Source organism: Saccopteryx bilineata, chromosome 1 (assembly GCF_036850765.1).
Source record: "Saccopteryx bilineata isolate mSacBil1 chromosome 1, mSacBil1_pri_phased_curated, whole genome shotgun sequence".
Lineage (NCBI taxonomy): Eukaryota > Metazoa > Chordata > Mammalia > Chiroptera > Emballonuridae > Saccopteryx > Saccopteryx bilineata.
The window spans coordinates 400,013,619-400,038,352 of record NC_089490.1 but is presented as its reverse complement, the minus strand read 5'-3'; the positions used below and the strand labels follow the sequence as shown (position 1 = coordinate 400,038,352).

General features: G+C 46.5%; 1 protein-coding gene across 3 annotated transcripts in view; it reads right to left on the bottom strand.

The window, feature by feature from the left end:
• Positions 1-24,734, bottom strand: part of POLA2 (DNA polymerase alpha 2, accessory subunit) — a 37,720-nt gene that overhangs the window by 6,285 nt on the left and 6,701 nt on the right. For all 3 annotated transcript variants that reach the window (XM_066254059.1, XM_066254060.1, XM_066254061.1), the window contains 12 exons: positions 23,603-23,727; positions 23,025-23,116; positions 22,346-22,403; positions 16,711-16,817; positions 13,822-14,015; positions 12,338-12,426; positions 10,381-10,536; positions 9,804-9,866; positions 7,296-7,338; positions 2,670-2,794; positions 2,056-2,094; positions 629-702 (listed from right to left, as the gene is read on the bottom strand). In XM_066254059.1, coding sequence (XP_066110156.1) covers positions 629-702; positions 2,056-2,094; positions 2,670-2,794; positions 7,296-7,338; positions 9,804-9,866; positions 10,381-10,536; positions 12,338-12,426; positions 13,822-14,015; positions 16,711-16,817; positions 22,346-22,403; positions 23,025-23,116; positions 23,603-23,727 — 1,165 coding nt within the window. The remainder of the gene's footprint in view (positions 1-628; positions 703-2,055; positions 2,095-2,669; positions 2,795-7,295; positions 7,339-9,803; positions 9,867-10,380; positions 10,537-12,337; positions 12,427-13,821; positions 14,016-16,710; positions 16,818-22,345; positions 22,404-23,024; positions 23,117-23,602; positions 23,728-24,734) is intronic.

The following is a 24,734-nucleotide window of genomic DNA, read 5'->3' as shown; positions in this document are numbered from 1 at the left end:
ACACCAATGACCAATTTCTTTCTTTCAAACCCTGGCCCTGGAGGAAAAGGGACAGGAAGTGACTTCTGCAAGAGTACCCACTCCCCAAAGCAGAACTGCACGTCCCTTCCATCACCCCACGACCTTTCACACTCCCTCCCCCGCCCCCCGCTCTAAGGCAGGGACTCAAGATCCCCACCCTCCCTGAGTTGCTACCATGGCCTTCTTTGGCCATTGGTGACGCCCCACAAAATGTGGGGAAGCAGTGACTCAGGGGAAGGAGCCGAGCACAATCATTCACACGAACGACAAGACGTCTAGGGCCTCTGGGGATTTTGTCGTGTAAGTCACCCACACTTGTCCGAGGCGTCCTGGGGGGTTCCCACGGACCGTGAGTGTGTGAACAGGAGAGCAGAATACGGGGGAGAAAGCAAGGGAAGAGCAAAAGTCAAGTATGTTTATCTGTGTGCTTCACAAAGAGGCCTCTTAACTCGGGGTCTACACACTTGAAGTTCAAGAGTTCTGTCTGACTTCTAGTTCAGAAGGACGGGAGGAGAGGAGCCAGCCCTCCTTTTGAACAGTTCCAGTTTTTTAATGGGAAGCCCAGAAGAAACCTAGGCAGCTTAAAAAAGCATTTCTGAATTCTGACCTTCGTGTCCCTTCAATAATCGTCCGTAGACACTGCTTGAAAATGTCTTCAAATGGACTCGTCAGTAGACAGTTCTGCAAGATAAGGGGAAGGTTTAAAGGGCAGACGTTTGTTTATTTGCTTGTTCAACATTAGCTGACCCTATGTACCAGTGGCTGAGCTACAAGCTGAAGGGGGAGTAAAGGAAGACAGATCGCTGTCCTCAAGGATCAGTCCAGTTGGGACATGAAAGGAGGTCAAGGAAGACTCAATCCTCTTGAACATAAGCTGAAACACTAAAAGGAGGAGTATTTTGAATCTTTTCCGTGGAAAGCAAAATACCCTGAGAACCAGGGTAGTAGATGTTGGGGTAGGGCCATTTGTGTTAATGCATCAAAGAACAGCAAGATGTGGGTCACTGAGCCGAGGGAAGCAGCCGGTAAGGGACTCCCTAGTGCAGCTCCATGACCCTGGACACCTGCACCTGTGCTGGCGCTCTCAGGCTTTAGCGTCAGGTGTCACAAAGAAACGTCATGTCTCATGGATTTGTATTTCCCTCTCTCAGCTTCCAAATGGCCTTGTTATTTTGGTGAAACAAAGCCCCCAAATTATCTATATTAAAAATGCCCTGGGCCCTGGCCGGTGGCTCAGTGGATAGAGCGTCAGCCTCACATATGAACGTCCTGGGTTTAATTTCCAGTCCGAGCACACAGGAGAAGCGACAATATGCTCCCCCCCTTCTCTCTCTCTTCCTCTCCTGCAGCCAGTGGCTCAACTGGTTCAAAAGTGGCCCCAAGTGCTGAGGTTGGCTTGGTTGGTCCGAGCACGGCAGCCTCAGGCACTAAAAATAGCTCGGCTGGTTTGAGCACTGGCTCAGGATGGGGTTGTCAGGCGGATATTGGTTGGGGCACATGCGGGAGTTTGCCTATCTCCTCTCCAGCCACACACACACACACAAAAGGCACTGCTACGGCTCTGGCCAGATGGCTTGGTTGGTTAGAGCATTGTCCAGATATGCAGAGGCTGCTGGTTTGATCCCCAGGGCACATACAGAAACAGATCAATATTTCTGTCTCCCTCTCCTATCCCCTCTAAAATCAATCAAGTAAAAAGTAAAAATAAAAATGCCCTGCTACAATGTCTGATGAACCACAGGGATTAGGTGTAGGATATCTCCAAAATAAGAAAATAACAATGAGGGCTCAATTGAATGCCAAGTGTCACATGGCCTGTGGTGGCGCAGTAGATAGAGCGTCAACCTGGAACGCTGAGGTTGCTGGTTCGAAACCCCGGGCTTGCCCAGTCAAGGCATATACAACAATCAACCAATGATAAGCTAGAATGAAGCAGCTACTTCATTCTTCTTCCCCCCACTTCTCTGTAAAATCAACAAACTCTTAAAAAGAATGCCAGTATCCACTACCCGCCTCCCTTCCCCAGTCACTTACCTCAACCTGTTCATGCTTAGCATCCAGGAAAGGGCCAAACTGCAAATAAGGTCGAGGGGAGAAACAAAGGTACCAAGTCAGAACCACGTGTGTCTGTGAGCACTCACATAACCTCTCCTCGCAGTTCCTCCTGAGCCTCCATCTGTGCCACTAAAGCTGCGTGTAGAGCCTGGGACAGTTAGCAGATGGGGAGGGGGCACCCAGCCAAGGTAAGACACAAGGCTGTGCGGCTGCCATGGTCCTTTACCCAGCTGTATATCTCCTATAACACTGGGCTTTCCCCTAACTTTCTAAACCTAGCACCCTGCTAACAGGAGTACTTTGAGCTTAAAATGAGATTAGTTCAGAATCTGGAGTTATGGGACAGAAACAAGAATCCTGTAAACACAGTAAAAGGTAGGAAAATGTCAGACTTTTAGATTATGTGAAGGCTGCAGATCATGTGCATCTCTCCAAAGATGCAAATGAAGAACTAAAAAATATTTTTAAAAAGGAGGGGAGCCTGACATACTTCCTAAGAATTTGTATCTGCACTGGACCTTTTCCTAAAGCCGATGCCCTGGTTTTCCCACTGGTGCCTCCCTGAGTGAAGTTGTCCCTGGAGGGTCTCCTACCAGGATGCAGACATCTGGCTGGTCATGGTTGATGATGGTGATCAGGTCGAGCATTGGGTCATAAGTGATGCTGTCAGATGTGGTGTACGGCCCACAGGCAACCAGGACCATATTTTGCTCAAAATCTAAGACAGAGAGGATTGTAAGATGTTAATGACACTGGGGCCCTGGCTGGTGGCTCAGTAGATAGAGCATCGGCCCAGTGTATGGACATCCCAGGTTTGATTCTCGGTCAGGGCACACAGAAGTGACCATCTGCTTCTCCCCCACTTCCCCTCCTGCAGCCAGTGGCTCGACTGGTTCGAAGGTAGCCCCAGATGCTGAGGATAGCTCAGTTGGTCAAAGCTTGTCAGCCTCAGGTACTAAAAATAGCTTGGTATTTGAGCATCAGCCCTAGATAGGGTTTCTGGGTGGATCCTGGTAGGGGAACATGGGGGAGTCTGCCCTAAAAGAAAAAAACAAACAAACTGGGATGGTGAGAGAAAGGTCAGCTAGAGAGAAATGCCTCAGGTTTCAATTGAGTCTCCTTATGTGGCCACTCAGGAAGTGTATGGAAATCATGAGTGGAAAGGGGCAGCCAGGGGAGAACTGATCAAAGTGAGATTTGCTTATAACATTTCCCCCCAATATTTTCATTGTGGTAAAAATACATATAACACAAAATTTACCATCTTAACCATTTTAACATTTCAGTGGCAGGAAATAAATTCATAATGCCATCTCTACAACTCTTCATTCTGTGAGGCTGAAACTGTCCCCAATAAACACTAACATTGTCCCCAATGCCACAGCAACCCCCCCCCCCACTGACTGTCTCTGTGAGTATCTACGCTAAGTATCTCGTATGAGTAAGATCATACAGTACTTGTCTTTTTGTGACTGTTTATTATTTCACTTTGCTTACACTGTTGTAAGTAGAATTTTCTGGAGTAAGGGCCAAGCAGGGTCCTGGGGTGCTATGATTAGAGTGCTCGGTATGACGGGACATCTGATGGTCCAGCAGGGACAGAGACTGTGGTATATCGAGGAGCCCAGAACAGGAGTGGCCACAGGACGTGGCGAGGCGGGGGGTGGAGCTCGCTGTGTCTGGGCGCCCACCAAGCACTGCCTTTTCCTCACAGCTCCTGCTCTCCTTTCGGAGAACCAGCCCTCTCCTCCATACAGCAGTCTCAGGGTGCTGAAGATTCGGTGCACTGTCCTCCCCTAGAGAAGGAACAGGCCTATCACTCAGTTTTAGCCCCTCTTACCCTCCTCCAAGGTACACTCTCCACGGACAGGAAAAAGGCCGGAGAGGGCCTATCCCAGCCGAGGACCAACAAGACGGCTGGAATTCCTGCTCCCTGAACACCCAGAGTTGCTAGGTCCTTGCCCTGGTTCCCAGCCTGGACGTCTAGCCACCTGTCCAGTCTGTGAGCTACCTGGACTTCCTCTAATAAAGTCCCTTTTACTTCAGGTAGTCTGAACCAGTTTCCATAGCTCACAATAACACAACCCAAAGATGCAGCTGTCTTTATCTTCCACGGCTGCTGTGACAAATCACCACAAACTCAGTGACTCAAACAACGAACATCTACTACTTTAGTTCTAGAGGTCAGCAGGCCCAAAGTCAAGGTGTCGGCAGAGGTGTGTTCGGTCTGCAGGTCTGAGGGGAGTCTGTTTCCCCGCCTTTTCTGCTTCCTGAGGCTGCCTGCATTCCGTAGTTCATGGCCACCCCCAGCACCTTCAAAGCCAACAGCCTAACACGAGCCTCCTGTCCTTCCTCTTAGAAGGACACTGTCATTATGCTGGGCCACCCTGGATAACCCTCATCTCAAGAGCCTTAATTTTTTTTGTGTGTGACAGAAACAGAGAGAGGGACAGAAAGACAGGAAAGGAGAGATGAGAAGCATCAATTCTTCGTTATGCCACTTAGTTGTTCATTGATTGTTTTCTCAAATGACCTTTACAGGGGGCTCCAGCAGACTGAGTGACCCCTTGCTCAAGCCAGCAACCTTGGGCTCAAGCTAGTGAGCCTTGCTCAAATCAGATGAACTCACACTCAAGCCGGCGACCTCGGGGTTTCGAACGTGGGTCCTCCGCGTCCTAGTCCAACACTCTATCCACTGCGCCACCACCTGGTCAGGCTCAAGATCCTTAATTTAATCATACTCACAAAGTTCCTTTTGTCATTTAACTGAACAAATTCACAGGTTCCAAGGACGAGGAGTGTCTATGGGGAGGGTGTCATTATTCATCTACCATGGTGATACCATGAACTGAGATAGAGAATTCAAGGGGAAGTGTAAGTTTCCTACAAGGCAGGGGACAAAGTTAAACGAGGTTCTGAGGGGCTACAGGAGATGGGGAACTGGGGTACAAAGCAAGTGTCTCCATGAGTACCTCACTCAATCCTGCACCCAGCACACTCTCCCAGCACACTCTGCTGCTTCCAAAGGCTTCCCTGGCACAGCTCAGGCTCTGGCCATCTCAGCCACGCAAATGCCTCTGCATTCCTTGAAGCTGACCTAACAACACCCCATTCATACGGCCATAAACACACTTTCTGATAGAATGCACAGTCTCACCAATTCCTCAGTCTCGCTTCTCACTCTAGGTCATCTCCAAGAATGACCTCACACACTTATTAGTGTGCACAGGGTGTTGGCCGTCTTACTGTGAAACCTTAATGTCTGCTTTCCTTAAAAAAAGTGCTTTAAGCCTGACCAGGCGGTGGCGCAATGGATAGAGCATCAGACTGGGATGCAGAGGACCCAGGTTTGAGACCCCAAGGTCGCCAGCTTGAGCGCGGGCTCATCTGGTTTGAGCAAAATCCCACCAGCTTGAACCCAAGGTTGCTGGCTTGAGCAAGGGGTTACTCAGTCTGCTGAAGGCCCGCGATCAAGGCACATATGAGAAAGCAATCAATGAACAACTAAGGTGTTGTAACGCGCAATGAAAAACTAATGATTGATGCTTCTCATCTCTCTCCGTTTCTGTCTGTCTGTCCCTGTCTATCTCTCTCTCTGACTCACTCTCTGTCTCTGTAAAAAAATAAATTAATTAAAATAAAAGTGCTTTAAAATATTTTGAAGCAAAGTTTGCTAAAATTTCTTTTCCCATTTAGTGACCAAACTTAAGTTTTTTTAGAAATTCATCTAATATATATACATATTTTGACAGAGACAGAGAGTCAGAGAGAGGGATAGATAGGGACAGACAGACAGGAACGAAGTGAGATGAGAAGCATCAATCATTAGTTTTTCGTTGTGACACCTTAGTTGTTCACTGATTGCTTTCTCATATGTGCCTTGACCGTGGGGCTACAGCAGACCGAGTAACCCCTTGCTTGAGCCAGTGACCTTGGGTCCAAGCTGGTGAGACTTGCTCAAACCAGATGAGCCCACGCTCAAGCTGGCAACCTCAGGGTCTCGAACCTGGGTCCTCCGCATCCCAGTCCGACACTCTATCCACTGTGCTACCACCTGGTCAGGTATTATCTAATATTTTTAATGAACTTTTTATTTTGGACTAACTTTAACACTGTAGAAAAGCTGCAAAGATAGTATAGAGTTGACAAATGTGTACCTCTCACTTAAGTGTCCCCTAATGTCAGCGTCTTCCTATGTTTGTCAAAACTAAAAAAATTAATGCTGATATATATTATAAATTATTCCTGATATTATGTGGATATCATTAGTTTTTCCACTAATGTCCCTTTTCTCTTCCAGAATCTAATTCAGGATACTACATTGCATTTAAAGAAATTCTTTTTAAAATTGCTCCTAGTTTCCCTTTCCTGTTTGTTTGTTAAATGTTTCTTTTATTACTTTGAGAGAGAGAGACAGGAATATCGGTCTGTTCCTGTCTGTGCCCTGACCAGGGATCAAACTGGCGACCTCTGTGCTTCAGGACGATGCTCTAACCAAGCGAGCCTGTTTTCCTTTATTGAAGCGACTTTCAAGTATCTATTAACATCATTATTATTTTTCATGTTGCCGTTTTTTCTTTTTTTAAAAAAGATTTTATTTATTGCCTGACCAGGTGGTGGCTGAGTGGATACAGTGTTGGCAAGGGATGCTGAGGACCCAGGTTCGAAACTCTGAGGTCGCCAGTTTGAGCAAGGGGTCACTCGCTCTGCTGGAGCGCCCCCTAACCCCCCGTCAAGGCACATATGAGAAAGTAACCAATGAATAACTAAGATGCCGCAATGAAGAATTGATGCTTCTCATCTCTCTCCCTGTCAGCCTCTCTGTCCCCCTCTCTTTCTCTCTCTAAAAAAATTTTTTATTTATTGATTTTAGAGAGAGGAGAGAAAGGCTGGAATAGGGAGGAGCAGGAAGCACCAACTCGTAGTAGTTGCTTCTTGTATGTGCCTTGACGGGTCAAGCCCAGGGTTTAGAACCCGCAACCTCCACATTCCAGGTCAACGCTTTATCCACTGAGCCACCCAGGCCAGGCGATACCTATTAATGTTAGAGTTGAACAACACGCCTGCTGGACTTAGAACCTGGTGGTCAGAGCCCTGTCCTCCCACAGGGCCTGGACCTCACAGCTTCTGGGGCTTCCTTGGGCCCGAGGAACTGCAGTCCTGAACCCTAGCCCACCACCCTCGCTGCTGGTAAAACAACGTTTGAACCAAAAGCTTACCTCCATCTTCTTCAGTGGGCTGGTAAAACGGAAGTGGCACACCCTTAAAAACAAGAGAAGCAAAACTGAGGTCTGGCCCAGGCACCGCCATGGGTTAGGAAAGGGGAGGGCACTGAAGAGGGGCGTGTTTGCAGATGTCTTGCTCCTCGGAGCTAGAAGCTCACAGAGCCGATGGTACCTGCCATATTTCTTTTTTTTTTTTTTATTTATTCATTTTTAGAGAGGGAGAGAGACAGAGAGAGGAGAGAGAGATGGGGGGGGGCGGGGGGAGGAGTGGAAGCATCAACTCCCATATGTGCCTTGACCAGGCAAGCCCAGGGTTTCGAACTGGCGACCTCAGCATTTCCAGGTCGACGCTTTATCCACTGCGCCACCACAGGTCAGGCCCTGCCATATTTCTATATTTGCTCAGAGTGGCAAAAAGACCCAGAAAACGGGAAGTCACAGCAAAACTCATAAAACACCCAGGCCTGACCTGTGGTGGCGCAGTGGGATAAAGCGTCGACCTGGAACACTGAGGTTGCCGGTTCGAAACCTTGGGCTTGCTTGGTCAAGGCACATATGGGAGTTGATGCTTCCTGCTCCTCCCTCCCCTTCTCTCTCTCTCTCTCCTCTCTCTCTAAAAATTAATAAATAAAAAAAAAAAAAAAAAAAAAAAAAAAAAATCATAAAACACCCAGCAAAAAGTGGGAGCAGCCTGACCAGGCAATGGCGCAGTGGATAGAGCGCTGGACTGGGATGTGGAAGGACCCAGGTTCGAGACCCCGGGGTTGCCAGCTTGAGCGTGGGCTCATCTGGTTTGAGCAAAGCTCACCAGCTTGGATCCAAGGTCGCTGGCTCGAGCAAGGGGTTACTCGGTCTGCTGAAGGCCCGTGGTCAAGGCACATATGAGAAAGCAATCAATGAACAACTAAGGTGTCACAACGAAAAACTGATGATTGATACTTCTCATCTCTCTCCGTTCCTGTCTGTCTCTATCTATCCCTCTGACTCTCTCTCTGTCCCTGTAAAAAAAAAAAAAAAAAAAAAAGTGGGAGCAAAGAGTCCGTACCCGAGGGAAGGAGGCAGGTATTGCTGCTTCCCTGAATTCTGGGAGAACCGGTGGCAGACGACTGCCTGGAACGGGGCAGGCAGACTACAGCTGGCGGCCGGGCGTGGCTACCATCGAGTTTTGTAAATAAAGATTTACTGGCACACAGACACACTCCTGGTTTACAGGTTGTCTATGGGTATGGTTGGGCAACACTGGCAAAGCTGACATGGTGACAGAGACCAAATGGCCTGCAAAGCCTAAAACAGTGGCTGTCTGGCCCTTTACAGAAATTTTGCTAACCCCTGGCCTAGAGGTAGGTTCTCACTCTAGATAGAGAACTGAGAAGCAAATAAACAGGTTCTTAAAAGGACAAACTGGCCTGACCAGGCCGGCGGCGGTACAGTGGATCGAGCATTGGCCAGGGATGCTGAGGACCCAAATTTAAACCCTAAGGTTGCCAGCTTGAGTGTGGGGTCATAGACATGACCCCATAGTCACTGGCTTGAGCCTAAATGTCACATGCTTGAAGCCCAAGGTCGCTGGCTTGAGCAAGGGGTCATTGCTCAGCTGGAGCCCCCCAGTCAAGGCACATATGAGAAAACAACTAAGGTGCTGCAACTATGAGTTGATGCTTCTAATCTCTCTCCCTTCCTATGTCTGTCTCTCTTGCTTAAAAAAAAAAAAGGCCTGACCAGGCAGTGGCGCAGTGGATAGAGCATCGGACTGGGATGCGGAAGGACCCAGGTTCGAGACCCCGAGGTCGCCAGCTTGAGCTCAGGCTCATCTGGCTTGAGCAAAAAGCTCACCAGCTTGGCCCTGGCAGGTTGGCTCAGTGGTAGAGCGTCAGCCTGGCATGCAGGAGTCCCAGGTTCGATTCCCGGCCAGGGCACACAGAAGTGCCCATCTGGTTCTCCACCCCTCCCCCTCTCCTTCCTCTCTGTCTCTCTCTTCCCCTCCTGCAGCCAAGGTTCCATTGGAGCAAAGTTGGCCTAGGCGCTGAGGATAGCTCTATGGCCTCTGCCTCAGGTGCAATAGAGAGGTGCCCCAGATAGGCAGAGCATTGTCCCCTGGTGGGCATGACAGGTGGATCCTGGTCAGGCACATGCGGGAGTCTGTCTGACTGCCTCCCTGTTTACAACTTCAGAAAAAAAAAAGCTCACCAGCTTGGACCTAAGGTCGCTGGCTTGAGCAAGGGGTCACTCGGTCTGCTGAAGGCTCACGGTCAAGGCACATATGAGAAAGCAATCAATAAACAACTAAGGTGTCAAAACGAAAAACTGATGATTGATGCTTCTCATCTCTCTCCGTTCCTGTCTGTCTGTCCCTATCTATCCCTCTCTGACTCTGTCCCTGTAAAAAAAAAAAGAAAAGAAAAGAAAAAAAAATTAAGAGTAGCTTAAAAAAAAAAAAAAAGGACAAACTGCACATCTGTGCCCTAGCAAGCCAGGAGGAAGGGTGCGGGACCACTGTGGTACCTCGTACAGTTTAGTGGCAACAAGTTTTCTCCCAGTGGTGTTGATTCCTTCCATAATTACAACCTGAAAGACAAGAAGTAAAACAAGATTGCCAAACAGGAGAGAAACGAGAGGTCAGGAATAAATTATTTTGATACAATTAAAGTATTGTCCAGCTACTCCCATTTTGTAATTTTACACTTGGGAATATTTTTCTAGAAAACAAATTAAGAGGGGTGTATCAATAATAATAATTGTGCTTTACAAAGATGAGCAATTTTTACAACAATTCGATGAGGTAAGAATCATTATTCCCATTTTAGAGATGAGGACACTCGGGTTAGAAGTTAACTAATGTGGCCATAATCACACACCTCATGAGGTGAAGCTGAGGTTCAAACCTGGGCAGTCAGATTCCAGGGCACACAAGGGAAAATCGGAATCCCCACTTCGGTGTCCATTGTGGGGTCTGTGCTCCAGCCTCATCTCATGGCACCAGAGGTCGAAAGCAAGGAACAGGCCAGTGATGCAATGTTATTCCTAGAGGCACAGGCCAGCACACGCACTGGAATAAAGAGCATATCTGCCCCCGTCTCACCTGCCCAGGAAACAGTGAGTATTCTTTGAGCTCAGATAAATCCACTGGAACCTGGGCCCCGGAGGAATGCTCCCGGTCTCCCTCCAGAATCACTGACTTGCTGTTCAGTTTGCCGTTGCCATCACAGACAATCTGGCCCAGCAGGGTGATAGGCTCCTACCGAAGGAAGGTTGCAACGAAAGAATGATTAGGGCCAAATATACGGGGATGGAAAATGATTTGACTTTGGGTGATGGACACACAATGCAATGAATAGTTCAAATGCTATACAGATGTATATCTGAAACCCATGTGTTTCTATGGACCAATGTCACCCCATTAAATTTAATTTCTAAAACAAACAAACAAACAAACAAACAAACAAACAAACTGGTAGTCTTTGGGACAGAAGCTCAAAATTTAAAGTCAATAGGGTGACCAGCAAAGCAAACTCTAAATAACCACAAACATTATTTTGGTGGGGTATCATTTTGACCTGAGGTGACAAGCATCAGCACTGACTCTCAGGGGTGTTAGAATTCTTTTTATTTTGAATTAACTGAGAGCAGGGGAGGCAGAGAGACAACTCTTGCATGTGCTCTGACCGGGATCCTTCTGGCAAGTCCCCTATGGGGCTGATGTTCTGTCCATCTGGGGTTTTGCTCCATTGCTTGGCAATTGAGCTATTTTTAGTGCCTGAGGTAGAAGCCACAGAACCTGGGGCCAACTCCGGGCCAACTCACTAGAGCCAATCTAGCCATGGCTGTGGGAGCAGGGGAAGGGGGGAGAGAGGGAGAAGGGTAGAGAAGCAGATGGTTGCTTCCCCTATTTCCCTAACCTGGAATCAAACCCTGGACATCCACACACCGGACAAGCTCTACCACTGAGCCAACTGGCCAGGGCCTAGAACTCTAAAAGGGCATCTAGTATGCCCATGTAAAGCTTGAGCCCTTCTAAGCAGCTACCTTAAGCTTGAGCATCTCTAGTAAAGGGGAACTTGTCCTCGCACCCCTAAAGTAGTCCACTGCAGCTTTGGATAGCCATAACTATTAATAATAGCTCATGTTTACTGAGCTTACTAAATAGCAGGTACTATTCAAAAGGCTTACATATGTTAAATCATTTAGTCCGCACAACTGTGAGGTGTATACTGTTACTGTACTCATTTTACAGATGAGAAAAATGAGCAACAGAGACACTAGATAATTTACTCAAAGTCAAACAGTGGGTGAAGCCTGGGTTTGAAGCCCAGAAGTTTGGCTCCAGATCCATATCCTTAACCATATAACACACTGCCTCTAAACCGCAAGTTCTTCCTGAAATTGAGCTGAAATTCTTCTTCCTGTGGCTTGCTTCCTCTGTCCTGTTCCCACTCCTTGGGGCAAACTGAGGAAGTCTAATCTTTTCCCACAAGATCACGCATTCCTGCCCCCTCCGCTACTTCCTCCCAAACTTCCTCCTATCACATGGTTTTACATTATCTTCCCCAACTGGCCATTCTTTTCTGAATTGAAACAAATGACAGAGGTACCTTAAGGACTCTTCTAGAACACATTTCCCCTTAGATTAAAAACGTTCACGAGAGAATGCACTGGTGCATATGCCAGATTAAATCACAATGCTGAACCACTACAGTATTTGGTTCATAACAGAGACCAAACAAGAGAGAGACTGAGCCCCCGTTCCTGGCACTCCCATCCTTGCTCTGTTCACACACTCTGATATCTGAATGCTTAAGGCCTCCCATCTTTGCTACGTGAATGACCCGAACACAAGTGCAAAGACAATGACTGTGTCTGGTCACAAAACTACAGAGCATTTTTAAGCCTTTCTTCAAAAAGACCCATTTTACAAAATCCAACCAGGACAGACATCCTAACTGCAATGTAGACAACTGGAAAGGGAGGCAAGAGGATGCTTTTCACCACGGATTCAACAGTATGATACTGACTGGAAAGACTATTAGAACAACTCTTACTTGTGCCGGAACTAGAACAGGAGCAAAAGCCTCAATCTTGTAACGTTCCTTTACTTCACTGCCAAGTTCTTCTATCTTACAGGTCAGAACTGAAATCCCAAAGGGGAAACAGAGTTGTGTTAAGACATTTCACTTGCCAAGAAGAGAAAATACAGCACTCTGTCAAACATTAAAGCCAGTCACTTTACAGAAGCAGGAAGGGTACTCAGGAGGTCTGGCCAATTTCTAAGTTCTAAAGCCCTAGCCAAACTCCTGACACTTGGCTGCTGAACCTGGCCTTCCAACTGGCCAGAGAGGTTCAGGCGGCACAATCCCAGCGAGGTCAGCATCGATACCCACCCACTGCCCAGCCTCCCTTTAAAAAAAAAAAAAAGAAAGATAAAAATATGTATATTATTTATTTTATAGAAAGAGGGAGGGTAGAAACAGGAAGCATCAACCTGTGGTTGCTTCTCGTATGTGCCGGGACCGGGCACACCCAGGGTTTCAAACTGGCGACCTCAACATCTCAGGTTGATGCTTTTCCCACTGTGCCACCGCAGGTCGGTCCCAGCCTTCCTTTGACTCGGGTCATCAGTGAGGGTTAGGGAAGTCAAGGCCAACCTGGACGGTCTTCCACTCTTCACAAGGAAGAAGCCATAAATGTTTCTGCTTTCTTTGGTGCTTTAATTGGCCTCCTTACACAGTTCACGTGGTTGTTACTGGGAAATGTTTATGTGCTGTTCCTTTAGCACAGGGGTCCCCAAACTGCGGCCCCCTGAGGCCATTTATCTGGCCCCCGCCGTACTTCTAGAAGGGGCACCTCTTTCATTGGTGGTGAGAGGAGCATAGTTCCCATTGAAATACTGGTCAGTTTGTTGATTTAAATTTACTTGTTCTTTATTTTAAATATTATATTTGTTCCCATTTTGTTTTTTTACTTTAAAATAAGATATGTGCAGTGTGCATAGGGATTTGTTCATAGGTTTTTAAATTTTTTTTTTTAATACTTTATTGATTTTACAGACGGGAGAGAAATGGGAGCATGGAATGGGAAGTAACAACTCATAGTTGCTTCATGTTAGCTGTTCATGGCCTGCCTGCTGCATGTGCCTTGCCAGGGAAGCCCAGGGCCTCAAACCGGCAACCTTGGCATTCCAGGCCAAAGTTCATCCACTGCGCCACCACAGGCCAGGCTGTTCATAGTTTTTTTTATAGTTCGGCCCTCCAACGGTCTGAGGGACAGTGAACTGGCCCCCTGTGTAAAAAGTTTGGGGACCCTTGCTTTAGCATGTTTCTTTAGCAAAGGTAAGTCCCTTGAGAGAGTTACTGTGTGTTATCTCATGTCCCTCCACTAACAGGGGCATACACAGGATATCTACCAACTTATACAGTCAGAGGCAAGCCTTGGAACTTGTTCTGTGACTAGCTGAAGCTTTGCTACTTACTCTAAGCCCTCCGGGTGGTTTTATATCCTCCAGAATTTCAAAGGGAAAAACAATCACCTTCGCGAATGTCTGGGAGCTTCTGAAACATGAATTTGTAGCTCCCCGTGAGTGGTTCTGGACACCCTAAGACCTTCAGGCTGATGACACCGGCTCCTCCTCTCCCGGACCAAGACACTCCCTGCGCTGAGCCGAAGGAGGTCACCACTTCTCCTTGGTTACTCCTCGAGTTGTATTTCTGAGAGGGAGTAGCACTAATTGAAAGCAAACGAGATGAGCGTTACTATGTTCATACATAAAGGGAAAGAGGAATAAGATGAGGTTACCTTCTGGAAACGAGGATTGGAGAAAATGTCGAGCTGGCCTCACATTTTATAAATCTAATCAGCTTAATGGGGTTGGACATACCCGGACCTTTAAGGAATTTCAGGAATGAGAGGCTGAGGAATACCAGGCTGACCAATACCAAACATGTTCAGAGAATTTCAGAGACAAGAAACATACTTTAAAAGGTCGTCCTCCTGGTTTAAAACTAAAAAAGCAAAACAAAACCGAAACACTGAACTGACTAAAAAGCAAGCTTTAAGTATCATTTTCTTTCCCTTCTTATGAACATTCAGCATTTATTACAACATTGTCAGAGCCTGGAACTTAGGATGAGTCAAAAGTTGCTGCGCATGGGTATAATACTTCACAATATAGTTCAAGGTAGAGGCAACAAAAAGACGAAGTGAAATGAATCACTTTCCCCAGTGTCCACGGAGGTAGAGATGTAATGAATCTGGTCAGCTGGTGAACATTCCCATTCTTCAAGGCGACGGACATGTCTCACATTCCCCTCCCGGCTGATAAATTACACCTCCAAGAACACTCACTTTTCTATCTGCTTAGCGGGCAGCGAGGGGCTCTAGTCCTTTCGTGTGAACATAAGCTACAGAGGTCTATTTAAGTCAGGCTCCATGTAATGCACCAGGACTCTGCGGGAACCAGCTGCACGTAGTCCTGCTTCCCCCACCGAGGCTACAGAAAATGACCTAATGAATGATCTCTATCTCCAGTGCTGCTTCTACCTGAATAATTTATAAGTTACTTTCATAAATTACAAAACCAGTTTCGGATGTCGGCTTTATTAGCATGCATTTAAAAAATGACTAGGCAGTGTCTGACTTCTCCGAGCTCCTCCCTGCAAAACTCCATGAGACGTCCACGACAGCTGGCCCTTCAAGGCGATGAGATGCTCACCGAGGTCAGTGTACAAAGGCTGACAGGTTTCAGAGGACTACCTGTCCAGAGGGTAGGTATCACTGCTGTAGCAGCGCTGGCCCACCTATAGAAACCTCTATACACCAAGTGTCAAGACGCCCTCGTAAGTCTAGAAAGTTTGCTTCTAAAGTTTGAGAACTCCTCAAAGCAGTACCGGGCCCATGAAAGTCACACTGTCCTTTAGAATGTAATGACCACTCATCTTGAACAACTGCTATCACCTCCTTTATGAAGTGACAGAGCTGAAAATCTTTTATTGACTGATTTGAGAGAAACATCGACTTGTCCTGCTTGGTTGTACATTCACTTGTTGCTTCTTACATGTGCCCTGACCAGGGATCAAACCCGCAACTTTGGCATATCAGGGTGACACTCTAACCAACTGAGCAACCCAACCGGGGCCAGAGCTGAAAAATCTTAAGCTCTGCTTCGTCTAGAAGCGACCTAAGTTGAGATGGCGACCCTGGCGGCTGGCATTGCCCTATGGTTAGCAGTAACTGCTCCTTGCCTCACCCTGACATGGCAGCACAGCCTCGCCTATGGAGTTCTCTAACACGAGACGTGTCATTCACAGACTTCACAATACCACATATGGCCTGACTGGTGGTGGCACAGTAGATAAAGCATTGACCTGGGACACTGACGTTCCGGGTTTAAAACCCCAAGGTTGCTGGTTTGAGCGTAGGCTTACCGGTTTGAGCATGGGGTCGCCGGCCTGAACGTGGGATCATAGACACGATCCCATGGTCGCTGGCCAGAGCAAGGGCTCAGACTTGGCTGGAGCCCCCGGTCAAGGCATGTATGAGAAAGCAATCAATGAACAACTAAGGTGCCACAACTACAAGTTGATGCTTCTCATCTCTCTCCCTTCCCCTCTTTCTTGCTAAAAAAAAAAAAAAAAAAAAAAAAAAAATTAAATTAAATTAAAATAAGAAAAACTACATATGATCTCTGTGGATTCATGTACAGAAATGGCAGCAGGGCCAGAATACCAATTAAGTCAGTGTAGATTCACAGTGACAAGAACTCAGAAACTAGCTGTAACCTGCCCTTTGGGTAGCTGAGTTGGTTAGAGCATCGTCTTGATACACCAAGGTTGTGGGTTCAATCCTGGGTCAGGGCACATACAAGAATCAAGCAATGAATGCATAAATAAGTGGAACAACAAATTGACAGGGTTTTTTTCTCTCTCTTTCTAAAAAAAAGAAACTAGCTATAACTTGAAGTGGAACAATAAATAAGTTATGCAACATTATGAATAAAGCTATGTGCTTTAAAAACAAACAAACAAATGAACAAACTACTTTTGATTAAAAAAGAAAACAAGAGACCCAACCCACGAACTAACAGAAGCAGGTGAAAGGCTCTTCTCCTCCGCTGGCAGGACGGGGAGGCCTCAGACTCCTGAATAGACAGGTTGTTTCCAGTGGAGGCTATCAGCTCCTAATCTAGGAAGCCAGCCCAATAAAGGTGGGTGGAAAGTGAGTTTCCTGAATTACTGTAAGAAACAGTAATTTTCCACACAGGGAGGGAGGGCACAGGGCAACAGGCTTTGCAGCCAGTTCACCGCGGAGGTATCCGTCCACCCCCATTGATAAGTCACTCTGTGGAGTTAGCTCCACCAGGTGACCGGAGAAAGGGGTGAGCTGGCTGGCTTGTCGGCAGCTGAATTAACTCTAATCATACCTTGGAGAAAAACTTGATGGTGAGAGAAGCTGATGGGGGCTGCGAGTAGACACCCTCCTTTTGGTTAGGGGGGTTTCTGGGGTGGTGACAGCTCGCTTCTGAGATCCCTAAAAACAAAACAGAAAACAAAACCCCAGTCTCTCTAGACCCAAGTTACGAATTAAGTGTACAATTCCTTAGGAAGAAAGAATGGTGCCCAAATGGATGGGCACAAGATAGGACTGGGTCGTGATGTCCCATCTGCTGAGAATAATCCCACATAGAAATCCTCAGTAACAGTAATCCAGCATTCATCAGAATACAGTCCCCATGTTGAAGGTAATTATGAAAAAGTGCCAACATTTCCCTAAAAGGACTGCCAAGCGGGCAATCTGTCCTGTCAAATCCTTCATGTGTTCATTCTTCCCCACCCTCTCTGCTTTAGAACAGGTGTGAGTTTAATGACACATGGGTTTTGACCTTCAGGAATGCATTTTCCTAAGAAGGGATGGGACCATGTTACTATGTATTTTGGCAAAGTCTACCACACATTTCAAAATCAGAGAAGAGAGTGACTCAAGGCAGATAACATGATTGAGCTCATACTTGGATAGTGTTTAGTGACCTCACTGATGGTCACTTTTTGGTTTTTGCTTAACAAGAATCCAAAGATATGCCCAGAATGAGGCTGAAACCCACAGTCCACAGACCTACTGCTCCCAAAGCCCAGGATAACTGGCTGACAAAGCCAAGGCAGAGCCTTGCCCAGAGTGCAAGCAGGTCAGCGAGTGTGCAGAGGGTTCTCTGCCCTTGGGCTCCTCCTGGCTGCATGTCTGAGTCATGCCACCAGAGCCGCCTGCTGGGCGGCTACAAGACAGACACAAGAGAAGGGATTCAAAACCATCATTAAGGAGCTATAATGGAAACTAGATTTTAAAAGACTCTTATGCTACCTGACCCGTGGTGGTGCAGTGGATAGAGCATTAACCCGGAGCACCAAGGTCACTGGCTCAATCCTGATCCCGGGGTCGCCAGCTCAACCTGGGGGGTCACAGGCTCCATCCTGAGGTGACTGGCCCAATCCCCGGTCAAGGCATGTATGAGAAGCAATCAGTGGATGCATAACTAAAGTGAAGAACAAATTGATGCTTTTCTCTCTCTCCCCCCCTTCCTTTTCCTCCAAAAAACCCCAAATAACCTCTTATGCTACCACCCTATACAATAACCATTTCTACATATTCCTTTCTAGTATTTTAATATTTTCCCAATTAAAAAATACAAATCACAACCTTAAAAAAATTATTCATTGATTTTAGAGAGAAGAGAAAGAGGGGATAGGTGGTGGGGGGAGCAGGAAGCATCAACTCCAATATGTGCCTTGACCGGGCAAGCCCAGGGTTTCAAGATGGTGACCTCAGTGTTCCAGGTCAGCGCTTTATCCGCTGTGCCACCACAGGTCAGACATAAATTACAATCTTAGTTTAAACATAAACCTTTGCTTAAGTCGTATACATACTGATTTTTGGGGCTCTACATTATTTCCAAGCATTTTCCTATAGTGCCACAATCTTGATCCTTTTTAGTAGCTGTGTTGGTTGAACTGATATATAATAATTCACATAATGACTTCTATATTGCTGGATATAACAGCTGCTTGTAAGCTGGGGTGATTATAAATTATGCTGAGACACCTATCTTCATGCATATAAAATTTTCTCATAATTTGGATTATTTCCTTAGAAAAGTCTTACTAGGGAAAATTATTGGACCAAAGATAGAAGACTTTATAGATTTTTTAAAACAATATTTTAAAATTGATTTTAGAGAGAGAGGAAGGGACAGAGAAGGAAATATCGATCTGTTTCTGTATGTGCCCTGATCAGCGATTAAACCCACAAATCTTTGCGCATATGGACAATGCTCTAACCAGCCAAGCTATCCAGTCAGGGCAAAGATTTTACGGTTTTGATATATTTTCTCAAACTATTTTCCCAAAAGCCACTTTAACATACAGTGTGCTCTTGGAGTCCAGGGCTAGTGTTGTGCAGGGATTATTTCCAGAGAAAGATCTGCCTCCCGGGACATGGCTAGAGGGCAGTACTGGGAAACAGCAGTCTCATCTCTCTTGTCCTCAGCTCTCGTCGTGACCTGACTGTGTCAACACGCCAAACGCCGTCACACTCCTCAGGGATACACTCACTCCAACCAAGCTCATGGGATTCACTATTAACAATGCATGGAAGTTTACTCACTTGTATTGAGAAATACAGAGGATACCCTACTCTCACACCACACAGGCAGACAAATTACAGCTAAGGGTAAGTTTATGAATTTACCAAGAGTACAATGCTGATGGAATGGGAACTTCAAATCCTCAGGCTAACACATTCTCTACTGTCAGACAGGGCATGTGAAAGGCTAAATTATAACCAGAAAAGTTATGGTGAACACGGAGGCAAAAGAATACCTGTCAATTGCACAAATCAAGTATTTAATGATAAGCAAGACCACTGACACGCACCACTATACCAGGAGTACACGCACCCCAGGACCAGACGAGGGCCAGGCAACCTCCCCCGGCGCTCTGTGTGGAAAGGCTAACACCTGGCACGATGACTCATCACACTGCCACCGGTGCATCGTACAACGGTGGAGCAGTGTCCGTGTGAGGGTGCTGTTCTAAGCATAGCACTTATCTCTTGCCCAGGCCCATACTGCATCTCCTCTGAGCTTCAGACATATTTCAAATGGCTTGCTCTTTTCAACCCAACTGACTTAGCTCTGATGCCATCGTCACAAATTCTGATTTGTAACTGAGCCTCCCAAGTACTTCTGTAGCAGGAATGGGGTGTCCCCAATGTGACTTTCAGTCTTTGAAAGGGTACATACTTCAACAGTAAATGTGCATCAGACTTGCACTTTGGTCTACTGAGAGCTGGGTTACCACGAGTCAATTTCCAAGGATATGATTAACTCTGGATACACAGACAAATCAGATAAAGTCTGGGTCAACATGGCGGTGGCCCCACGAGGTATTACAATTCTGTTTGATGCTACCTGGAGCCAACCAAGCGCCCTCTTTCAGAAGGTCTGTCCTTCAACAACTGTGAATGTGCCAGGCACTGGGAAAACAGCAGTGACTAAAGCAAAGTCTGTCCTCAAGGAACCTGCTCTATAATGAAGGGAGACTGACTAAAACAAAGAGCAAATATATAACATGTCTCATGGTAATAAGTTCTATGGAGAAAAAGCAAGAAAAGAAAAACAGGAGAGAAAAAAGAGCAGGTTGCTATTTTAGGCAAATCTATTCCCTTCGTAAGACATATGAAGTGGACCTGTCTGGTGTGTTTGAAAAGCAGCAAGGGGCCTGACCTGTGGTGGCACAGTGGATAGAACGCTGAGATCGCTGGTTCAAAACCCTGGGTTTTCCTGGTCAAGGCACATATAAGAGTCAATGCTTTCTTTTCCTCCCCACTCTTTCTCTCTTCCCTTCTGGCAGCCATGTCTCAATTGGTTTGAGTGCATTGGCCCTGGGCACCGAGGATGGCTCCATGGAGCCTCAGCCTCAGGAATAACAATAGCTCAGTTGTGAGCATAGCTTCAAATGGGCAGAGCACGGCCCCAGGAGGGGTTGCTGGGTGGGTCCGGTCAGGATACAGGCAAGATCCCTGTATCTGTCTATTTCCCCTCCTCTCACTTGGAAAAAAAAGAAAAGAAAAACATCAGGGAGAGCAGAGGAAAGAGGCATGGAAGGAGGGCCGAGTGGCAGGGGCCAGCTTCGACAGAACCTCCCACACCGCAGACTCTGAATGTTAGCAGGAAAGATGGTGAACAGAACAAGAATAATGTTAGCAGGAAAGCTCTGAACAAGAATAACCTGGCCTGACTGGTGGTGGCACAGTGGATAAATGTCCACCCACAACACAGAGGTCTCCAGCTTGAGAACAGCTCGTCAGCTTGAGCGAGGGACTGTCCACACGGTCCAAAAAGTCACCAGCTTGAGCCCAAAGGTCACTGGCTTGAAAAGCCCAAAAGCGAAAACTGGCTCGGTTTGACCCGCTCCGCTCCCTGGTCAAGGCACATACGAGAAGCAATCGACGCACAACTGATGAAAGCAATGCGAGTTGATGCCTCTCTCAAAAAATTAATTAAATAAAAAAAGAAAAAAGAAAGCCCTGGCTTGACTTTGAAAGGAGCCCCCTGACTGCTGTGTCAAGAATCGGTCAGAGACGGACGAGGCGGGAAGAGGTCAGGAGGCCCATCAGGCAGCTGTCCCACTCACTCAGGAGACAGAGATGCCAGGGGCCTGGTGGCCGCGGCGAGGGGGAGGGCCCAGGTCCTGGAAGGAGGGCTGATGTGACTGATGGACAAGTGGGACATGGGGTGCGAGAGGAAAGAAAGACGCAAGGAGGTCTCCAAGTTCCCAGCCTGAACAAACGAAGGAATGGAGGTGCCTTTTGCTGAGAGGGGGACCCTAGGAGACCACCACCTTCAGGGAAAATCAAGTGTTGGTTTTACTATAATCTCTAAGGAAAATCTCATTAATGTCTTTGACCTTCTAGGCACCTGGTTTTGCATCAGCAACTTCACAGGCACATTTTCAGCTTCCTTGCTCTCCACAGGCACTTGCACTAATTCCCTTCTTCCTTACAATGTAATCTACTCCGAATAAATAAGGCTTACTTCATGTTTATGAATTTCCACACATTACTCTCATATAAAGAGTAACTACTATGACTGAGCACCCTGCTCTGGGCTTGGCCCTTTACATATTCATTTCCTCTTCCAGCCCTGAGATAGATGATCTGGGCTTTGAGCTGCGGGAGGGCAGAGTCCCTCCCCACCTGCCCCATTCGCTGTCCAGCAATGGTACATAGCAGCTGCTCATCAGTGAACAATGCACCCTAACTGTACAGGTAAGGAAACTGCAGCTCAGAGAGAAAACAACGCACCCAGGTCACCTCGGTCTTCTGACTCAGGCTTGGAGGCCCCTGGCATTCACTTCCCTACTCTCTCTCATACTGAAATCCAACATTAGAATTGGATTATTCAATTATAATACCTCTCCTCCTCGATACAAAACAATACAACCATTGAAAAGGGTAGTTACGGAGAAACTGTATTTATAAAAATTCTATGATATACTAATTCAAAAAAGCAGGATAACTAAATGTTCATAGGACTGCCATTATGTAAAAATACATATGCATGTGATCGGGAAGGAAGACGCATAAGTGGAAATATACAGAAACTGTCTGAGTGGTTAATTTTCTCTCTTAGGATTTCAAATGTCGCCTGACCAGGTGGTGGCACAGTGGATAGAGTGTCGGCCTGGGATGCTGAGGACCCAGGCTTAAAATCCCAAGGTCACCAGCTTGAGCATGGGATCATATACATGATCCCATAGTCGCTGGCTTGAGCAAGGGGTCATTGGCTCAGTTGGAGCCCCACAGTCAAGGCACAAATGAGAAAGCAATCAATGAACAACTACGGTGCTACAATGAAGAATTGATGCTTCTCATCTCTCTCCCTTCCTGTCTGTCCCTGTCTGTCACTCTCTCCCTCTCTCTCAAAGAACTTTCAAATGTCATGATGTTTTTAGACTAAAGAAAGAATACTATTTGTAGAATGCAATTTCCAAGCATTGTAAACTCACCTTAGAGGGTGTGGTATAAGAGTTCAAGAGGGTCTCCTCTTCTTCTTCCACTTCAATTCTAAAAGCACTGGTTAAGAAAAACAGTAATAGCCCTGGCCGGTAGCTCTGAATAAAGCAGTTGTCCTGGTATACCAGGGTCACAGGTTTGATCCCGGTCAGGGCACAAATGAGATGCAATCCATGAGTGCATAACTAAATGAAACAACTAAGTGGAACAATGAGTTGATGCTTTTCTCTCTCTTCTTGCCCCCCCCCCCACAAATCAATGGAAAAGAAAAAGGAAAACAATAATAAACTCTCTCAAAATCTAAGGCAAGGGTTGATTAAATAAAAACCTAAATAGTAGGTAGTTTTTATTTCTAAATTACACGTGTGCCCTGATCCTCGGCACAGTGGACAGAGCGATGTCTTGGAGCACCCAAGTCACTGGTTTGAATGCCTGGTCACGGCTAATTCCAAGGGTCCTGGTTCGAGCCAGTCAGGGCACGTATGAGAAGCAATCAGTGGGTACATAACTAACTGGAACACCATGTGGATGCTTCTCTTACTCTCTTTCCCCTTTCACAAAATAGAGTACTACCCATCTTAACCTCTAAAACAAAATTACACTCCCAACAGTAAACAAACTATAAAATAGACTATGTGGCTGGAGGCAAAGACCTTCGGCAGAAAAGGATACAACTCTTGTATGGAGACAATGTCTCTGGCTCCGGCATGCCCGCTGTCCCTGGAGGCACTGTGATGGGCTTTGGACAATCTCTTGGTCAAAAACTAAGCAATAAAAAATAATTATATTATTCCAAAGTCAGATATTAGAGGTGTTTTCAATAGTCACAAGATAATAACAGGCATTCAAATGTAATTTAAGGTATAAAATTTCTTAAAGTAAGTAGGAGATGCACCTGATCAACTAAAAATAAAGATTTATTCTGTGCCTGTTTCTCTACAACACAGTAACAATTCTAGTAACAACACTAGTCACTTGTTGAAGACCTACCACCTGCTGGGCATAGTCTTAGGTGATTTATATCCATTTTCATTTATTTCCTACAATAACCTAAAAAATATGGACTAATAGAACCACTGACAGAAGACAGAAACAAGGCTCAGAGACATTAAGTAGTTTGTCCAAGCTCACATTGAGTCTGGGAGCCAGTTCTGATTCTGAAGTCCACTCTTCTCAATATATCAGACTGCCTCCCCTATCGAGCAGAAATGAAGAACACCACGATGAGCTTCCTTACACTGCGCTCTTACCTCGTGCTCAAAAGAGTTCAGGGTCTCTGAAGTAAGGCAGTCTTTCTGAGTGCTGCTGCAGAAGGCTATGAACTCGGCGACCATTTCCTCCTTGTTCTGCCTGTACAGAACGCACAGGTCTGCCACTGTGGAGAAAAAATTGGACAGGTAAGAACTTAGTTTGCCTGACCAGGCAGTGGCGCAGTGGATAGAGTGTCAGACTGGGATGCGGAGGACCCAGGTTCGAGACCCCAAGGTCGCCAGCTTGAGTGTGGGCTCATCTGCTCTGAGCAAAGCTCACCAGCTTGGACCCAAGGTTGCTGGCTCGAGCAAGGGGTTACTTGGTCTGCTGAAGGCCCACAGTGAAGGCACATATGAGAAAGCAATCAATGAACAACTAAGGTGTTGAAACGAAAAACAAATGATTGATGCTTCTCATCTCTCTCTGTTCCTGTCTGTCTTTCCCTATCTATCCCTCTCTCTGACTCTGTAAAAAGGAAAAAAAAAAGAACTTAGTTTATTTCTTGCAGCTTTATTGAAAAAAGAAAGTAATCCCATGTTTATTCAATCTATATTTATTCAGTACCTAATAGTGCCAGGAAGTGTTCTAGGCATGAGAGTACAGCAATGAGCAAAACAGAGAAGAATCCTTGTCTTCATGAAGCTTACTACTGATTAGAGACAGAAAACAAATAAGCCTGACCAATGGTGGCACAGTGAATCGAGTGTTGACCAAGGAGGCTAAGGTACCTGGTTCAAATCCTCAAGGGTCGCTGGCTTGAACACAGGATCAACATGAACCCAAGGTCGCTAGCTTGAGCAAGGGGCCACTGACTCAGCTTGGTGCCCCCACCCCCAATCAAGGCATGTATGAAAAGCAATCAATGGCCTGACCAGGCGGTGGCGCACTGGATAAAGCATCGGACTGGGATGTGGAGGACCCAGGTTTGAGACTCCGAGGTCGCCAGCTTGAGTGTGGGCTCATCTGGTTTGAGCAAAGCTCATCAGCATGAGCCCAAGGTCACCGGCTAGAGCAAGGGGTCACTCGGTCTGTTGTAGCCCCCGGTCAAGGCACATATGAGAAATCAATCAATGAACATCTAAGGAACTGCAACGAAGAACAGAATTGATGTTTCTCATCTCTCTCCCTTCC